The following is a 17,802-nucleotide window of genomic DNA, read 5'->3' as shown; positions in this document are numbered from 1 at the left end:
TGTCTCAAAAAAACCAAAAAAAAAAAAAAAAAAAAAAAGTTCAGTGAGTCAAATAACTTGCCTACGTTAACACTGAATCCAACCCAGCACTGGTGCTCCTGTGAGTCACTGGAGGAGCCTGCTCGGCCATCTCCCCCTACAGAGCTGCTGGTCTTGGGCAGAGGCCGATTACTGTTTTGTCTGCAGGGTCTACCTGAGCCAGGGGTTGCTTGTTCTTTTGGAAGCTGCTCCCTCAAAGGGTTTCCAGGATAAGAGATGCAGTTTTTATCCTCTCACATGTGAGCAGGGTTTTTTGTTTATTTGTTTTGTTTATTATTATTATTATTTTCACATAGCTGGTGACTCACAGTCTCTGGGCAGCATATTCAGAGAACCTGTTCCCTGGGCGTCCAGACCGGCACCAGCCCACACTCCACTCTAAATCCCACAACAAATAGATACTTGAAAGGGGAAAGTAGCACATTGTGTTTGCTAATCATTAGAATTTGAACACTTTAGTTGGGTGTGGTGATACACGTCCGCACTAGGGAGGCAGAGGCAGAGGCAGAGGCAGGCCCTTCCCTGTGAGTTCAAGGCCAGCCTGGTCTACAAAGAGAGTTCCAGGACAGCCAGGGCTGTTTCACAGAGAAACCCTGTCTCCAAAACAAAACAACAACAAAAGAGACAAAATAAAAAAGACAATTTTATCCATTTGTCTTGGGGTTTTTGTTTTTTCCTATGTTCATCTCAGTTACTTATTAAATTGAGGTCTTTTTTGTTAGCTAATAGAAGCTTTTTGAATTATGTTTATGTATTAACCACGTTTTTCTTTGCCATGTGTGCTATTTTTTTAAAAAACAAACGAGAACTACATACGTATTGTTCCCCAGACAATAAATTTCCCTTTTGACTCTGCCATGTTTGTTTTTACTTGATAACTTATTGAGTGCCTCATCTTTTCCTGCCTGGATTTATAATATCTTCCTTAAACCTTCCCCCTTCATATCACCCTGGTGGAACTACAAGCAAATATTCTACTTTCTCTTGGAAGACTTCTGTCTCTATTCTGATACAAGCGTTGGTTTTCTGGAGTCTTGTGCTGGGTGTGAGCTGCTAGGAAGCAAGTTGATTCCACGCCTTTCCTAAACCCAGCAGGCTTTGTACATTCCACGGGACTGGAAGCTTGGCTCTGTTCCTGTGGCTGCACGCCTGTTTAGATTTAGTGCTAGGCGGATTCTCTTCCGGGATCTGCTTCTTCCCCCTTGTCAGGATTCACATGTTACTTATAGGAGCAAGGCAGTGCTGAGCCTGGACAAGAGGAGAGTTGCCTTTCAACCACCAGAGGAGGAGTGTCCCTAGCCCAGTCAGGACTTCCTTCTCTCAGTAGTTGGGGTGGATAAGAAGGACCTAGCTGCTTGTAAAATAAAGCCTTCCCTTTTATTTCAAATCAGCCCTCTTCCAAGTTAGTGCCATAGGTTGAGATCGCTGGGGTATGGCAGGAAACAGGGACATGCCTGTACCTGCCTCCAGCTTTATCCCTCCAAGGACAGGACTGGCAGCCAGAGGTGAGGAACACCAGGCTGTATAGGTCAGCCCCCTTCCCAGCCACCCCTGGTCCCTGTTGTGCCACCTCAGCAATCCCCTGTGCTAAGGAGAAATGGGGACGGGGGGGTGTTAGGGCCAGAGCAGGATGCCATCCTAAGTGAGATGTCCATAGCCAGCAGTGTTAGTGGTCAGAGCCCAGTCAAGGTCAGGTTAGTGGGGCCTTCTCCAGCAGCCGGGAAAGGAGCTAGAGAGAGGGAGAGATGAAGAGCTGATATTCACTGGAGACCCTCCCATGGACATCCACCCAACATAAGAGAGCTACAACTACTGTAGGGGAGAGCCAAGACCCAACTGTACACATTGAAGGTTACCATAGAGGAGAGGCAGGCTCCAGACTGGAGGGGAGGCTCAGATGGAAGACTGCCACTGCACAAAGCGTTTGGATTCCTGGCAGGATAACAGGGACAGAAAAGACACTCAGAATCTGTTGTGTACGGTGGGGGCCCTTCTCTCCTCCCTCAGGCCCAGGATTCCAGACCAGCAACCTCCCTCATGGCCAAGACTCATCCCTCTTCCCTTAGGATCTCAGGCTTCATCCCTCCCTCAGACCCAGAGGTCCAGTCTCATTTCTCCTCTTCTCAGACCCGAGAATACAATACTCATATCCCCTTCCAATAGACCCAGGATCTCAGGCCCCAGTCCTCCTCCTTCAGACCAGGATACCTGAGGGTTGAAAGGGTCGTCGTCATCTGTGTCATCGTAGTCATCACTGAAGTGTGATGGGGATGTGGGGGGTGGCAGAGAAGCAGGATGGAAACGAGTCAGGAGGCTGCCCCATCCCCACCAGTGGCCCTGGGTACTGCCTCCTGTCCCCTCCCTGGGGAGCCTGCCCTCTCTCCCCTGCTGACCTGGGTGGGAAGAGGGCCCAGGCACGGGGTAGGCTGCACAGAGTGGTGGCTAGGGCCCCCGCAGACAGGAGGGAAAAGAGCATCAGGAACAGTAGGCCCTCCAGGGCATCTTCACACAGGCCTCGGAGTGCTGAGCCATAGTCCTGAGGCAGAGGGTGAGGAGGCTCAGGGTGTGCACATGTGCACTTCATACACAGCTCCAACCATCCATTTACCTGGCTGTCACCCAGACTCTCTGTGCGTAAGTGTAGTCTCTTGTCAGAGAGCTGTTCTGAACATGGAAAGTCATCTATGTGTTCAGCTTGTGCCTTTGCTGAGCTGCAGCCTTCCAACCCACTCCTATTTTATCTCAGTTCCCCACTCCCATATGCAAAGTGGCCTAGCATCTCCACTCAGCATCTAGAGAGCTGCTCTCCCAGCATCTTCAGTGGGCAAGCCTCTACGCTGTCATTCCCACCGGCAACAACCCTGCCTATCCTTGTTCTACCCACGTGCTATTGACTGGTGGGGATGCCAGCAGCATCTGTTTCTGCACTTGTGACAGTCACATCCCCACACATTGTCAGATGGCCCCCTGGTCCCACAAATTGCTGGCTTACATAACACTTAGGTTTGGGCATCCATAGGATAGACATGCAGAAAGGACCGGCTATTGTGACCACCATCCTGGAAGCCAGCAGAACCTCTGTAACCTCAATACCGAGTACCACAGCCAATATTCTACCAGGATGGGCTAATCTGCCTGTGCTCCAGGCATGCCACCAGCACCGGCAACCTTCAATGCATGGGACTCAGGCAGCCACCAGCACTGGCAACCTTCAATGCATGGGACTCAGGCAGCCACCAGCACTGGCAACCTTCAATNCTCAGGCAGCCACCAGCACTGGCAACCTTCAATGCATGGGACTCAGGCAGCCACCAGCACTGGCAACCTTCAATGCATGGGACTCAGGCAGCCACTTTGGAGAGGTGAGAGCTTGTAGGACAGGAAATGTTAGGCTAGTGCCCAGCAGAGACCTTGCGAAAAGAACACTAGGAGACGGTCAGCTCTAGTCAGAGGCACGTAGTCGGCCTGATGTGGAGTAGAAACACCAAGGCTGAGGCTGTCTACACAGGCTCCTACTAGGTCAGTGCCACGAGCCCGGCTTTAATCCATGTGGAGAGGGACTCATGGGAGGGTTCTTAGATGAAGACTCTGATCCGATTGTGTACAGAAAGGATCACCAGCTGTTATTGGACAGATGGAATGAGCAAGATGGGCATGCATGTGAGAGGTGAAGAGGGCTAGGGCCTGATGCAGTGTTGACTGTATGAGCAGTCGATGCAGTGGGAAGTGAGGATAGGGAGATAGAAAGACAGTCCAGCAGGACTGGAGAGGTGGTGGGTTCATTTTTTTTTAATATTTCCCACAACATAGGGCACCCAACATGGGGCACGAACCCACGACCCTGAGATTAAGAGTCTCATGCTCTACTGAGTGATCTTGTTATGGAGGGGTCAGTGTCCAGTGAATCCTGTAGAGCCAGGATCATAGCAAAGCCTGTGTGCATGGAAAGTATCACGGTGGGAGACTGTATGTAACCAGGGAAAGTGGTTAGGTGGAGTCCCGGTGTTGTAAGGGTGAGTCTTTACAACAGTCAGAGATGCTGGCTTGCTCCCGAGGCCATACAGACCACAGCTGAGCCCACGGTAGGCTCACAGGCTGCCCTGCCACTACCCTCGCCTTTTCCTGCCCCGTTCATATCAAGAGATATCTGGACTAGTTTTCAATCTAGGGAACTGGGGGCCTGCCTGGGTTCTCATTCCAGGGCTCGAGAGGCTGAGCAGCTTTCAACGAGAGGAGAAGGTGGAAGATGAAGAACACGGGGGGGGGGGGGGGACAAAGGCGGGAGGGGGAGAGAGAGTATGAGAAAGACAGAGGAGGGGGAAAAAGAGACAGGGTTAGCAAACACCCAGAGCTTACCTTGTGCAGACTGCGGCAGTGCAGCAGCGCCACCAACTGGTGGAAGCTTCTTTCTGTCACATTCAGTGTCTCCTCCAAAGATAACAAGGGCTTCTGTAGTGGGAGAGGACACAGTTAACCAGTCTTTATGCTACCCAGTAAAATAGGCCCCGCCCTCAACCCAAGGACCCCACTTCCCAAAGGGACCAGCCCTTAGTCACACCCTAGAGCCTCTCACCTCCACTATTGGCCCAGCACCAAGAGAAATGTGGATTTTTCTTGCCGCAACCCCTTCCTGTAGGCTCTCTCCCAGAGACCAGCTCAGCTCTTTGCCTCACCCCTTTCCATAGATTTGCACACAACATGAAATCCCGCCTACTTGGAGAAGGACCAGCTCCCCAAGTCTATCTGACTCAGTCAATCTGCCCCTTTACATGAGTGGAGGCGGCATCCCACAGGTTCATCAGGTTCGACCCTTTTTCCTCTCAGGCTGGTGCAGTTCATTGACCTAACCTGTGCAGCAGAAAATTGAGGGATAGCTTCCCGCTCCAGGCCCTGCAGCTGAGAGTGGATGCTGGCTAGAGCACGCTGGGACAGAGTCAGCCTCTGCAGGAAGATAAGAGAAAGGAGGACTCAGGTCAAGGTGTCCACTAGACTGCACAGCTCTGGGCCTTTGCACCCTCCACCTCCCATGGAACCCTGGAGCCCCTAGTAGCCCAGCGTATGCCCTTGAGAGTCCACATTAGCCATCTCCTCAACACCCATGTCTTTTGCCCACAGTCCTAACCTGTTGGAAGGGGTTGGAGACCGCCTGGTTGCACAGGAAATAATAGCTGAGGATGTCTGAAGTGGAGGGAGAGAAAGGAGCAGGCTATAACCCTGGACCCAGGCTCTCCCTGGACAAATCTGGAGGGCCAAAGCCCGGGGGACATTCCACACCCAGTTTGAAACTTTCTTGGTGTCTCAGAGACCTACTAGTCACTCTCCCATCCATTTCTTTTCCTCCCCCTCTTCCCCCTCCTTCCTTTCTCTCTCCCTCCTTCTATTCCCATCCCTCCCTTTATCCCCTCCTCTCTCCCTTCCCCCTCTTCCCTCTCGCTTTTCCTTTCCATCCCTCCTCCTCTCCTTGTGCGGTTTATTGAGTGTTTTGAGACAGTCTCATGTATCCCAGATTTGCCTTGAATTCTCTATGTAGCTATGGATGACCTTGAACGCTTCTGATCTTACTTCCTGAGTGCTGGGCACAAGGCAAGCTTTATGTGTTGCTAGGGATCAAACTTACAGCTTTGACAAGCACTTTACCAATGGAGGGACACCCTTAAGTCCATTCATTTTGTTTTTTGTTTGGTTTTGCTTCAGAACAAGGTGTGACCAGGTCTAGATAACCCAGACTGCCCATGAACTCACACTTCAACCTCCTAATTGCTGGGATTATAGGTGGGCAATATCACACGTTCATCCCTTCTGCTTCAGCCATATCTGGAAGCAGGCTCAGCTGACCTAATTATGCTCCCTTGTTGTCCTACAGTCCAACCCTCTGGTCACGGAGACCCAGCGCCCACTTCCCTGATCACGGAGGCCCAGGGCCCACTTCCCTGCGTCTAGTCATACCCACAGACATGTTGATCCTGCCCCTTTCCCATCCTGCCAGGATTGGGAGACGCTGCTGCTCTCTACCCTACAACGGACTGGGCCTTGGGGGACAGGAGGGAGTGCTGAAGACATCAGGGATTTATGGGAATCACCTGAGCTGAGCCCTGTTTCCTCCTGGGTCAGGTTCAGCACATAGGTGTCTGGGTTGGAGCAGAAGTCACTGAGGCCCTGATGAAGGGAGCAGGAAGAGATCAGATCAGAATGTCCAATTTCATATTTCCACAGAACTCAGAAGTCCAGGCCCTAACCCTCCTCCCTCAGACCCAGGGGTCCAGACTTCAGCTTTCCTCAGACTGACGAGTCTAGGCATCAGCCTCTGCTCTCAGGATCCAGCAATTAAGGCTAAGACCTCAGAACTGTGGTCATGATTCCCTCCACCTTAGTATGTATGGCATTAATCGGATCACACTCACCCCAGAATCAGAACTCCTGAATCCAGAGCCCCATACTCACCACAGCTGTGGCAGCCTCTAGGCCCACAGAACCCCAGCTCAGGACAAGCACCAGGAGACTCATGGCAGTCATCCTAGAAGGGGGGAGGTGGCTGAACTCAGAACTTGATCAGCTTTGCCTTTTTCTACACCCTATATCCAATCACAGCCCTCCCCAATACCCACCAACTTCTGTAGTCTAAAGGATTAGAGTCAGAGGCACAGGAGTAAAGGGTGGGGTAAGGCCCATGACTGACTGACGTCAAAGACAACATCTGTTCAGTTGGAAAAGGAAAAGGTCGTGGCTGCCAGGTCAGTAGCCTCTATCCTAACTGTTCCTGGAGACTAGGAAGCAGCTGTCCACGCCTGGGCTGAATTTCCTGGAAATTAAGTGCACAGGGTCTAGTAGGTTCTGAGGCAGCTGCCAGGCCCATCCACAGCCCATTTTATTTAGCTAGTCTCTCTCCACTCTCTCCACCTCTAAGCTGTAAAGTGTGGGGATTGTTTCGGAGTTGATATCTGAAATTCAGAGCTTGGCTTGGTTTATGTCCAGGGCTGTGACAGGTGGAATAATTCTGGGTCATGGAGTGATCGGAGAGGTTGACAGCTCTTATAAAGTGGAAGACCAATTCATAGACTTGATCAACACAGTGTGTTTTTATCAGTGTACAGGCCTTGATGCAGTAGATGGACATCTTTCTCAGGGGGATTCCAAAGACAGTGGGCACCAAGGCAGAAGGGGCATGGGTTCTTCCAATGATGGGCAGCTCTATCACAGTGCTCCCTGAACAAGTAACCTGGTCACACTGGGTCCAAGTCCTAAGGGCCGTGTCTGGCACACAGAACTGTGCACTAAGAGCATAGGTCCTATGTGCCTGTACATTATTTCAGATCCCCCACCTGCCATACAGGGGACCTGGTGGCACTTCCTCCATGGGTTTGTTGTGGCGACCAAAGAAGAACACACGTGTGGCATGTCAGAGACAAAGGCAGAAGCACGCCCTCCCGCGCCCTTTGTGGCAAATGCAATCTCTATCTTTCTCCTGACTTTAGCATGCTGCTTGCTGGAAACCCGCCTGTTCCCTCCCCTGACCAACTCGCTCCACTCACACAACCACCAGCCATTTGCTCTGCTTTGCCAGGCCCAGGAGGGTGAAGAGACAAACCAGAAGCACCAAGAGCAGCAGGAGGACATAGGCCAGCCACCTGCAGGAAGAAGGACCAAGAAGACAGTGAGCCTCAGGAGGCCATCAGCACCCCCAGTCACCCCAACCCAGTCTGCTCCTGTGACCTCCCTGCTGCCCGGTGACATGGTACATGCTTTCACCAGACGCTGGAGCGCTCTGCCGCATAGGTGTGGAACTGAAGCTCCTGGTAACTACCCTGGCCGCTTCACACACAAGTTCTGTGCTTATGGCACAGTTGTTGGCCTCTGAATGGGATTCCCCAACTGTTAGGGTGTCAGTCACTGTGACCTAATAGAATATTTCAGAGGTATGGTGCATAGGTCTTAACTACTCAATTAGCCATGTAACCTGTTTGCCTCAGTTTCCCTACCAGTAACAGGAAGGCATAATAGAATCAACCTCAAAATCTGTTGCGAGGTAAATGAATGGGCTTGTGGATATAGTTAATGTTATAAATCACTATCCAGGGGGCTTTGAATGCTACATAATATTTACTTAAGTAAGTAACACACCAGGACTGCAGGGAAGGATGCTTGGAAGGTCCCAAATTTAGTGCTTGGCACACTGCAAATGCTCAGCAGTAGTGTCATTCTCAGCAGTTCCCATGGAGCTGTGGTTTGCACCCTGAGTCCCTGTCCCTGACCACACTGCCAGGCTCAACTCCATGGCCTCTCTAATGTCAGACACTTTTCCAGAGCATCTTCTTAGGATCACGTTCACTGCCGCCACTGCCTCCCTGTCCAAGCTCCCGGGATCCCGGGATCCTAGGAACCATGACAGAGAACCTTCCTGCCTCCCACTGACTTGGTGCGCCACCATGGATCCACAGCAGGGATTGTTTCAGCCCCAGGGTGCTCGTACCAAGGAGCATGACCTCCTGCTTGGGAATAGGAGATTCAGGAGTATCCCCTCAAAGCAAGCAGGGATGAAATAACTATAGGTAGGGAAGACTGGCTGCTGAGATGGATGGCTGCCCCGAGGGCTGCACAGCTTGTCCGGTCCCCTCAAGTACCACCCTTTAGTATGGCCCTTCTAACACCCCGACACAAGCTGCCTGCCTGTCCCCGACAAGCCCCTTCCTATTGCATTTGCTCCAAAGCACTCATCACCCACCTTATAGGAAATGTGTTTGCTGTTTAAAAATATTTTTATTTTCATATGTACAAGTGTTTTGCTTACATGTATGTATGTCTGCCAAATGCATGCCTGGTGTCTGCAGAGGGGAGAAGAAAGTCTTGGATCCCATGGAACTGGACTTAGAGATAGTTGTGAGCCACCATATGAGTGCTGAGAACTGAACCTAGGTCCTCTACATGCAAAGCACAGCAAGTGCTCTTAACCACGGAACCGTCTCTCCAGGCCTCCCCTCTCCCTTTTGATGCTACTATGAACATAGAGCCTCACACAGGCTAGGTAGGCAGCTCTATCCTCGAATCATATTCCCAGCTCTTCAGTAGTGCATTCTAGGTAAGTGAGCCACACCCCGACCCTTCAGTGGGGGGATTCTAGGCAGATGATTTACCACTAAATCACATTCTCAATCCTTTATCAGCAGATTCTAGGCAAGTATTCTTCCATTATCACATCTCAGCCTTTTTACTTTTTATTTGGAGACAATGTCTCACTAAGTTATTATTCATCCTGGCCTTGAGATCTGTAGCCCAAACAGGGCTTGAGTTTTCAATCCTTTTACTGAGTCTCTGGAGCAGTTGAGATTACAGGCCTATATTCCCAGGCCTGGCTTTGTGGGCCTATTTTATATTGCTCTCCCAGCTGAGAAGACCCCCTCCTATGTGGGATTTCCTGTGTTATCCCCAGTGGTTGATATATCTGTATTTTCCTGGCATTGTCTCATCTGTCATTGTTATTAACTAACTCTCCACAATCCATTTTGAGCTATGCATGACAGGACTCTAAAGTGGGAAAATTGAAACGCAGGGATGGAAAGAAACTTGTTTAAGGACCTACAAATACAGAGTGGCCTCCTGAAGCTGAGGTCCCCAATCCCGTGCACACTGTCTCTCACCAGACAAGTTGCACGATGAACACAGTTGCCTCCAGAATCACCTAGTAGGTAGGATTACTACTAGGGTTAGTTCAGAAGCAACTGTGTGGAATGGTGATGTACCTGCTGAATGAATCATTCAAGGAATGGCTGAGTGAGTAAATGAATGAAAGAGGTGGTCATTGACACAGTATGTAACTATGAGGGTGGCCCTCAACCACTTGGTCACTGCTGAGTATATCAGCCTTGTTTTATATTCACAGAGGGGCTGGCCTATAGGATGATGGACAGCATCCTGTCTCCACCCACCAGGAGCCAGCCAGTAGCTTCTCATTCAACCAGTGGGACAAATTAAACTGTCAGATACTATCCCACATCCCTCAGGATCTAGAGACCGCAGTGCTTAAAAAATAAATAGGGAAATCCTTTCCCACCTGTACTCCTCCACGAAAGTCACATCTTCAGCCACCTGTACTGGGCTCAGGGACACTCCTTGCCAGAAGGCCAGTCCTTGCAGGTACTGAGCAGCAGCCTCAGCCTGCCTTCGGGCTCCCCTGGTGGCAGCCACCAGCTCCATGCGGACTGACAGCACTTCCTCCAGGGTGGTCAGCTCGGTCTTCACTGCCTCCCCCAGCCTCTCTACCGTTTCCAGCACCTGGGGAGATGATATTGTCTCACCTCTGGGATGGTGGTTACCGGAAGCCTAGGGTTGTGGATGAGGGAAAAGGTCTGGGGTGGGGCAGGGGGTGGTGAAGCAGGATTGAGGAGTGCCTGGTGCCTGAGATCTGGAGTCTGGGGCTTCTGGAGACTGAGGAGACCATGAGTGAAGGTGGGAGGTTCCCAGGTCTTGTCAGGAGCTCTTGTTGGTCAGGGGGCTTGAGTCGAAGGTAAAGATTCTAATTCCAGCGTTGAAATTAGGTCAAAATGGAAGGGGTTGGGGGACCTAAGGGCTGATGTCTGGTTAGTAGGTACTGAAGCTCAAGGTTGGAAGTGGGCTCTGGAATCCTGGGTACATAAAAGCTCACAGTGGGGTCTGGGGGAGGGGGTGAGTTCCTGAACTTGCATCTGAGCCAAGGACAGGGTCTGTAGCTTTGGATCTGGCCTGAGGGCAGGAGCTGGTTTCCTTAATGCTTGGAATATAAACCGAAGTGTAGGCCTGGGGCTGGAAGTGAGTCTTAAGGCTCGATCTGAATCTAGATCCAGCTCCAGTTTGCAGGGTTGGGGTTGAACATATGGTCCAATGTCTGCAGGTCTGAGTTTGCAGTTCTGAATTTGGGGATTAAGTTTTTGGTCTGAAATCTGCTTTGATTTGGCTGCTTTTGTTCTCCATTGGGGGACCGCATTCTCATATGAAGACCAACTGGGGCATGAGTCTGCAGTCTGGTCAGTGGCTGGCTCTCTCACCACGTCATCAATGGTGCTGAGCGTGTGGTTGGCGTGCAGCAGTGCTGAGCTGAGCTGGGACACCCCATCGCTGGTCTCGCTGTTACCATAGAAACCAATGCCAATGCCGGCACTGAAGGGAAAAGGAAGAAGAAATACCAACCAGTCTCAGACCCTGGAGGGTGTCACCATGCCTCTACACACATACCCGTCCTCCCAGCTTCTTCATTTGCCTATCTGATCTCTGCATCCACCCTATTGGTTCATCCTCCATGGGAAAAAGAACAGCTCAAGGTTGGCCTCCACCAGTTGCCAAGGTAACCTGAAGACCTCCATCCCCCTGCTGGAGAGACGTCATTGTGATGCTAATGGTGGGTGGAGTGGTGGAAAAGACAGAGCCCCCAGATTTAACTCACACCTCCCCAGAGTGGAACCCTGGTTTTTGCCTAGCTTGCCCTGGATTAAAGGTTATCAATCAGTTCCTAATAGTGATCAGCTCACAAACAACTCCCACATCCTTTGCAAAGACACACAGCATTTACAGCCCTGTCTTAGGAGTCATTAGGCTAAGTGCTGTCTCTTCTAACCCAGGTGCTCCTTACCCCTTCCTCCTAAATGCCCTAGACCCTATTTTGTAAAAGACATTGTGCCCAGAGCTCTAAGCCTTCCCCTATGATGCCCAGGGATCCAGGCATCCAGCCAGCTGGAAGAGACTGAGAGAATGTGGGAGGGAGGGTTGGAGAGGCCAGGCCAAGAGCTGGGCCCTGTCTCTGCCCAGCCAACACACAGACTCCATTGTGGAGCTTGAATATGGGGACCCACTTTCCTCCATTAGTCTGTACTTCACACTGGAGGGGGCGAGAGCCTGATGCCCTCCCAGTTCCCAGCCTTGGGCTACACAGGCCCCACCTCACCCCTTGGATGGGAGCCTGCTGCCCTTGCCCCATTGTTCAGAACCCTACAAAGCTCCGCTTGTTCCTGGGCTCTGAGGGGGCTGGGGCTGTGCCTCACCCCCACTGGGCCTTTTTCAACATCCCACCCCCATCCACCCCCATTCTGGAGAGCCTGATGAGAAAAAAAATCTTGGATATAGGGCGCCCAACCCCCATATACTCCCAGACACACACCCTCTTCTTCCTACAATGAGGAAGAGTGGCCCACAGCCCACACTGGGGTGAGAGTACTCCAGGACATAACCCCCAGCTGGCTGGAGGGGACACCAGATTTCTAAAGTACTCCTGCTGGCCATGTATGAGGTCCCCGGTAGGTCTCAGCCCCTTAACTAACTATGACCTGGTAGGGGCTGGACTCAGAGCCAGAAATCTTGGTGTCAAGTTCGGTGAAACTCCTAGGGAGCACTTATTGGGAGCCCTGGATGATTCTTATACCACGAGTCTGACTCTCCACTTGCCTCTTAAACCATATAGGCTTGCAAAATCATGTTTCTCCCTTCCTGAGGCTCCTCATTCAGGACCAGGTGTGGCAATCTTGAGCACCCCCTCTCACCACGAGAAGGACTCAGACCCAGCTTTAGTGTGGGCTGAGTGGGTGCTACTGGTGGTGACCCTCCGCGGTCTGTTTCCCTGATTGGCTGAAATCACAGAGTGCCTTCCCCTGATTGGCTGAAATCACAGAGTGCCTTCTCTGCATGCTCAGTGCCTGGCACAGAGTAGTCATGTTCACTTGTTGAATGAATGAATGAATGAATGAATGAATGAATGAATTAATTAATGAATCTGATCAGTGTTAACACGCATAGGGGACATCCAGGCACTGTGCTCTCGAGTCTATTCTCAGTATAACTAGGGTATGGGTGGTGCCGCAAACCACACGTTATAGATAGAGAAACTGAAGTCTAGAGAGTATCTCACTCCTCTAGATAGAACCACAGGCGAAGGAGAGAACCACGGAGATCTCCAAGCCTGTAGTAGGCTCTCTTTTCTACGCCCAGGCAGGCTGCTTCATACTCCTCAAGCCTTTCTATCCCCCCACTCACAGGGCAGGCAGGCAGGCACTGTCAGTGCCTAGGGATTCTCCCTCCTAACTCTGGGCTCATACCCCCAAGGTCTCTAGAAGAAGACATACAGCAAGTATAGGAATCTCTGTCCCCACCCCCTACCCACCCTGGGGCCCCATTACCAGCCCACGAGAAGGGCAGCAATGCAGCTCCAGGTGACGCAGCCTCCTCCGGGTGGGGGACTCTTGGCCCCATGGGGTTCTGGAGGCCTGCAGCAGCAGAAGCGGATGAGGTAGACAGCGATGAAGATGAGGCTCAGGCCTAAACCAAGCCCAGCCAAGGCTGCCACCAGCAGCAGGGCCTGAGGAAGAGGTGTTGAGAAGCCTCAGAGGGCACTTCCATGCCCCAGACAAGAAGTTCCTTCTCAGCTGCATGGCAATTGAAATGAAACATGTCCCCAAGGACTTGCTGATGCTCTCTGAACTGTATGGGAATAAGGGGCAGGAAGGCCCCTGTTTCTGTATTTTGGGAGAACAGGAGAGAGCCTCCTTTACCCCTCTCTCTCTCCTGCTACTGAGCTCACACACTCACTGCAACTGAGTTTGTCACCCCAGGGCTGGGGATGGAAACAGGGATGCTGTGACAGCGTGTGTGTGTGTGTGTGTGTGTGTGTGTGAGAGAGAGAGAGAGAGAGAGAGAGAGAGAGAGAGAGAGAGAGAGAGTGAGAGAGAGAGTCAAGGCTCAGGGATGGAGATAGGGAAGGAAGACTGATGACCAAAAGAGATGACGATGCAGACAGAAAGAGGCAGCCAAGGAAACAAGAGAGAGATGTGGAGATAAGACACACAAAACATCAGAAGGATTAAATCAGAGATAGAGGAGAGAGACAGACAGAGATGAAGAGACAAAGAGGGGCATATACAGAACTATAGAGACAGGGCAGAATGTGTAGTGAGACCCACAGGATAGAGGAAAGGAAAGGTAGGCAGAAGGGATGTTTACAGCTCGAAACACCTTGCGGAACAGGGCGGCTCTGATCTAGGTGTGGTAGTGCATGCCTGTAACCCCAGCGTTCTGGCAGCTGAGGTGAGAAAACGGCCACAGTTTCAGGCTAGACCAATACACAAATTCCAGCCAGCCCCGACTAGAGAGTGAGGCCATGTTTCAGATAAACTATACTATCGTGGACTCTGCATAGGGTAGGGTCTTTCAGAAGACCTGTGTCTCATGTCTTCTCAAAGGCCCAGGGCTGGACACAGTTTTCCTAGAGTTACATAGCAGAGTAATGGAAGTGTGAGGACTAGAATCACAACCCTGCAGTCCCAGGGGCCACTGTCCTTAAACGGTGGCACCGCTGCCTGCCCTCCACATCATCTGTGTGCCTGACACGTGTGTGCAGTGCACCGTTGATGTGGCTGTGCGTTTGCCTTCCGCCAGATGAGGGCATATGGAGAGAGTATGAGGTGTTTGTGTAGATCATGCTGCGTGCCTGTATGTAGCAGACTACTTTCGGGCATTAATGTTTTCTGAACACAGCTGCTTCAGTCAGCGAGTTGTGGTAAGTAGACTGTGTGTGTGTGTGTGTGTGTGTGTGTGAGCTTGTGCTCATGTGAGATGGGGTAGCTGTGCATAATGTATGAGTGTGCCCGTGTGTGATGGTGCACACAGGACTGTGTTGTGTATATGTGACTGGTCATATGGTTGTTCGGGTCCTATCTCAGAGGCTCTCTTAGTTTGTCTTTCTGTGCTCACAATGGCCATTTCTATGAAGAATAATGTCCCAGGAATGCAACTGTGTGTGCCTCAGCTGTGATTGACTGACGAGTATCGGGTTGAGGGTTGAGTGAACTGCTCTGAGCAGCTGTGGTGGTACTGGGGACCCAGGAGGGGATCCCTCGTGGCTGAGGGACTCTTCAGAGCCATAAGCCCCATGAGTCGGGCTGGGAGTGGGTGGGCCGACCGGCTGGAGGCTGCGATTGTGTAAGTGGCTGGTGGGCGAGGGTATGGCGGTCCTCGTTTGGAGGGGAGAGGGGGCGGGTGGAGTAGGCAGGGAGGAGCCGCTCAGGCTGTGCCAGCCATGACCCAAATAGCAAGCACACCAGCACACGATCCCCCTTGCTGCTTTTCTGGGAACATCCCCCTCCCTCGAAGCTCTCCCAACCCTGTGCCCCTTTCCCAGAGGGCTGCCACAGAGGTTCAGACTTGAGGGGAGGGCAAGGCCAACTCCCAGCCCCCCACCAGGCCCCCAGCTCAGCCAAGCTTTTCTCCTCATTAATCTCAAAGTCAAGGACTTGAATTAAACTGGGTCAGGGGACAGCACCTCCGCGCCCCCCCCCTCCCACGAGCCGCAGCTGGGCCTCTTTCCCTAGGGACCCCAGAGTCTGTGAGGGTCCACCACCAGCCTCACCCCTCCTGGGACCCAGGCCTGTTGTCTTCCTTAGCCTGGAACCTAACCACATTTCTATCCCAACCCTCTCTGGCACCCTAACAACCCCTTCCCTCCTGGGACAGGCTGAAGGCACCTTGAATCCTCATCTTACCTCAGCTGATTTCCCCAGCCCTGGTCTCTGTTCCCTACTTGAGGATATCAATCCGTCCCAGACCTCGGCTGCCTCCCCTGCCGTCCCTCTCTCAGTCCTTTCTCTACCCCCAACCCCCGCCAAAAAATTTTTTTTAATTTAATCTGGGACATATTTACCAGTCGGGATTCTGTGGGGGCGGGGTCCTTCTCGCCTGGGACCTCAAGAGCGGACCTTTCCTTAGATGACCCTAGAGACTGGCTTTCCAGGCAGGTCTCAGAAACCCAAATGCTGGGCCCCCATCTCCTCCCATTCAGGATTCTTGGAAGTCTAGGGTCCCAGCTCTCCTTATCTGGGAAGAGAGGGGTCTGCACCCCCAGCGCACGTCCTAGGGGAACCTCAAGGTATGAGCGCTATACCTCCGATCTTGGACTTGTACTCACAAATGCAGGCCGGGTCCCCAGCCCCTAAGACGCCGGAACTCCGACCCAGCCTCCTGTTCCCAGGGGACCTGGCCCAGGTTTGCCATCCCACCTGCTGGTACTCTTGGTCGCGGGGAGCAAAGCCGCTGGGCACCGGGCGGAGCTGGAAGTCGGCGCGGGGCAGCTGGTGGAGGAGATGCACCCAGGCAGAGGGTCGGTAGCCCGGGGGTGCCCCCATGGCCCCGGGGAGGGGCAGCGGGGCGGACCGGGCCGGGAGCCTCGGTGCTGTGCGGGGCGCGGGCGGAGCGGGGTTTGCGGGGCTCCCGGGAGCAGGAGCCCGGAGGGCGGGGGGTGGAGATTGGGGAGGGGGGAGGCGAGGCAGCGCCTCAGTGCTGCCTCTGGCGGTCACCGGAGGCAATGCGGCGTGAGCAGTGGGCCCCGTTGCTCCGCCCTCTCCTGGGCGCCCACCTGCTGCCTGGGCAGGTGAATGGTCTTTGCTCATGTCAGTGCTATGCAGGGGCTGTGCTTGCTGAGAACGAAATGGATTCGCCCGCCTTGTCCCTGTCTGTATAAGAGCCAGGATACTGGGATTTCTCTTTCAAGCACACAAGCTCTTTATCCTTATGTAAAACCTTCACCTTGGTGTAAAGGTCATTAGTATTTGAGCAGCATTTAGCCAGGCGCGCCAATGAAAAATCCCTCACTTTTCTGTTTGTAAAGACAGCTTCTGCTTAGGTAAGTGTCTCCTCCTCCGCGACACGTTTTGTCGTTACCTGTATATAGACACAGTTTCTAGACAGAAATCTTCCTGTGTGAGCAGACCCTTCCAGAAAGACCTACACATGCCGTGAGAACTGTTTGTCTAAGAACTCCAATTTTGAATAGGATCCCAATTATCTATCTATATAGGGGCCCATCCCATTTGTGAATGGTGGCTTCCCACATGTTTGAGACCTCCTCCAAACTGCTTCAGTTTCTATAATGACCCCCATCACTTGCCACTCACGGTAAAGTTTACAAGTGATCTTCTAGTCAAAATAATTGTGTTGGGTCTCATGGGAAGCTGCTAAAGTCTCACAGATAGATGATGGAAGGCAGGTATCCCTGGAGGGAAGCTGGCCACCATGAAATCATACTCAGACCTTTACTGTGTGACCTAACATTCCCAGGGTGCTGCTCAACTGTCCCTTTTGGTGTGTAGGAGGCCTAATTTTTGCCCCTGGAATGCCCAGTAGTGTTTCTGTCTGGCTAGGGGAGGGTATTGGATGGGAAGGAGTAAGAGTTGACCCCCCCCATCCCATCCATGAATTTTAGTTGAGAATGGTAGGAAGGGCTAGCAAGAGAAGTAATGATTGTGTTTGTGATGACTGTGATGGTCCTGGTGATACTGATGGTAGTCATGGGGATGGCAGAGTTGTGATGGTGGTGTTGATAATGGTGATGGTCATAATGGTGGTGATGGTGATACAGCTCCTGATGATGATGGTGGTGGTGAGAATGGTGATGGTGATCATGCAGATGATAAGGTTTTCATGGTGTTGATGATGGTGGCTGAAGAGACAGTGATGATGAAGATGGTGGTGATGATGGTGATGCTAGTGATGGTGGTGATGGTGATGGTGGTGATGTGATGATGGATGGTGATGTAATGATGATGAAAGTGGTAGTGATCATCGTGGTGATGATGGTGATCATGACCAGAATGTTGGTGATGACAGTAATGACGCTGGCATGATAATGGCAATGATGATGTCGATGGTAATGACAATAACAAGTAGAAGTAAGAAGTTGGATGGACGCATGTTCCCCACCACCCCAGCCAGTGGTCTGTATGGAAAAGACAAAGACTCTGAGATGAGCCGCTGGAGGCG

General features: G+C 51.9%; 1 protein-coding gene across 4 annotated transcripts; it reads right to left on the bottom strand.

Annotated features, from left to right (window-relative positions):
• Positions 1-669: 669 nt before the first annotated feature.
• On the bottom strand, positions 670-16,288 carry Ttyh1 (tweety family member 1). 4 transcript variants are annotated; one of them, XM_029479270.1, is made up of 14 exons: positions 16,044-16,288; positions 13,173-13,351; positions 11,055-11,166; positions 10,085-10,305; positions 7,569-7,664; positions 6,481-6,553; positions 6,120-6,195; positions 5,162-5,217; positions 4,888-4,980; positions 4,396-4,488; positions 2,433-2,575; positions 2,248-2,293; positions 1,896-1,971; positions 670-1,768 (listed from the first exon to the last, which is right to left on the bottom strand). In XM_029479270.1, the coding sequence occupies exons 1-13, from the start codon at positions 16,167-16,169 to the stop codon at positions 1,933-1,935; spliced, it is 1,353 nt and encodes a 450-aa protein (XP_029335130.1). In that variant the 5' UTR covers positions 16,170-16,288; the 3' UTR covers positions 670-1,768; positions 1,896-1,932. The 4 variants fall into 4 exon arrangements, with proteins under 4 accessions (XP_029335130.1, XP_021024256.2, XP_029335131.1 ...); XM_021168597.2 differs by having other exon boundaries at positions 670-1,287; XM_029479271.1 differs by lacking the exon at positions 16,044-16,288 and adding an exon at positions 15,953-16,011 and having other exon boundaries at positions 13,157-13,351.
• Positions 16,289-17,802: the final 1,514 nt, after the last annotated feature.

Source organism: Mus caroli, chromosome 7 (genome assembly GCF_900094665.2).
Source record: "Mus caroli chromosome 7, CAROLI_EIJ_v1.1, whole genome shotgun sequence".
Classification (NCBI taxonomy): Eukaryota; Metazoa; Chordata; class Mammalia; order Rodentia; family Muridae; genus Mus; species Mus caroli.
This window is presented reverse-complemented; position numbering and strand designations above follow the sequence as displayed.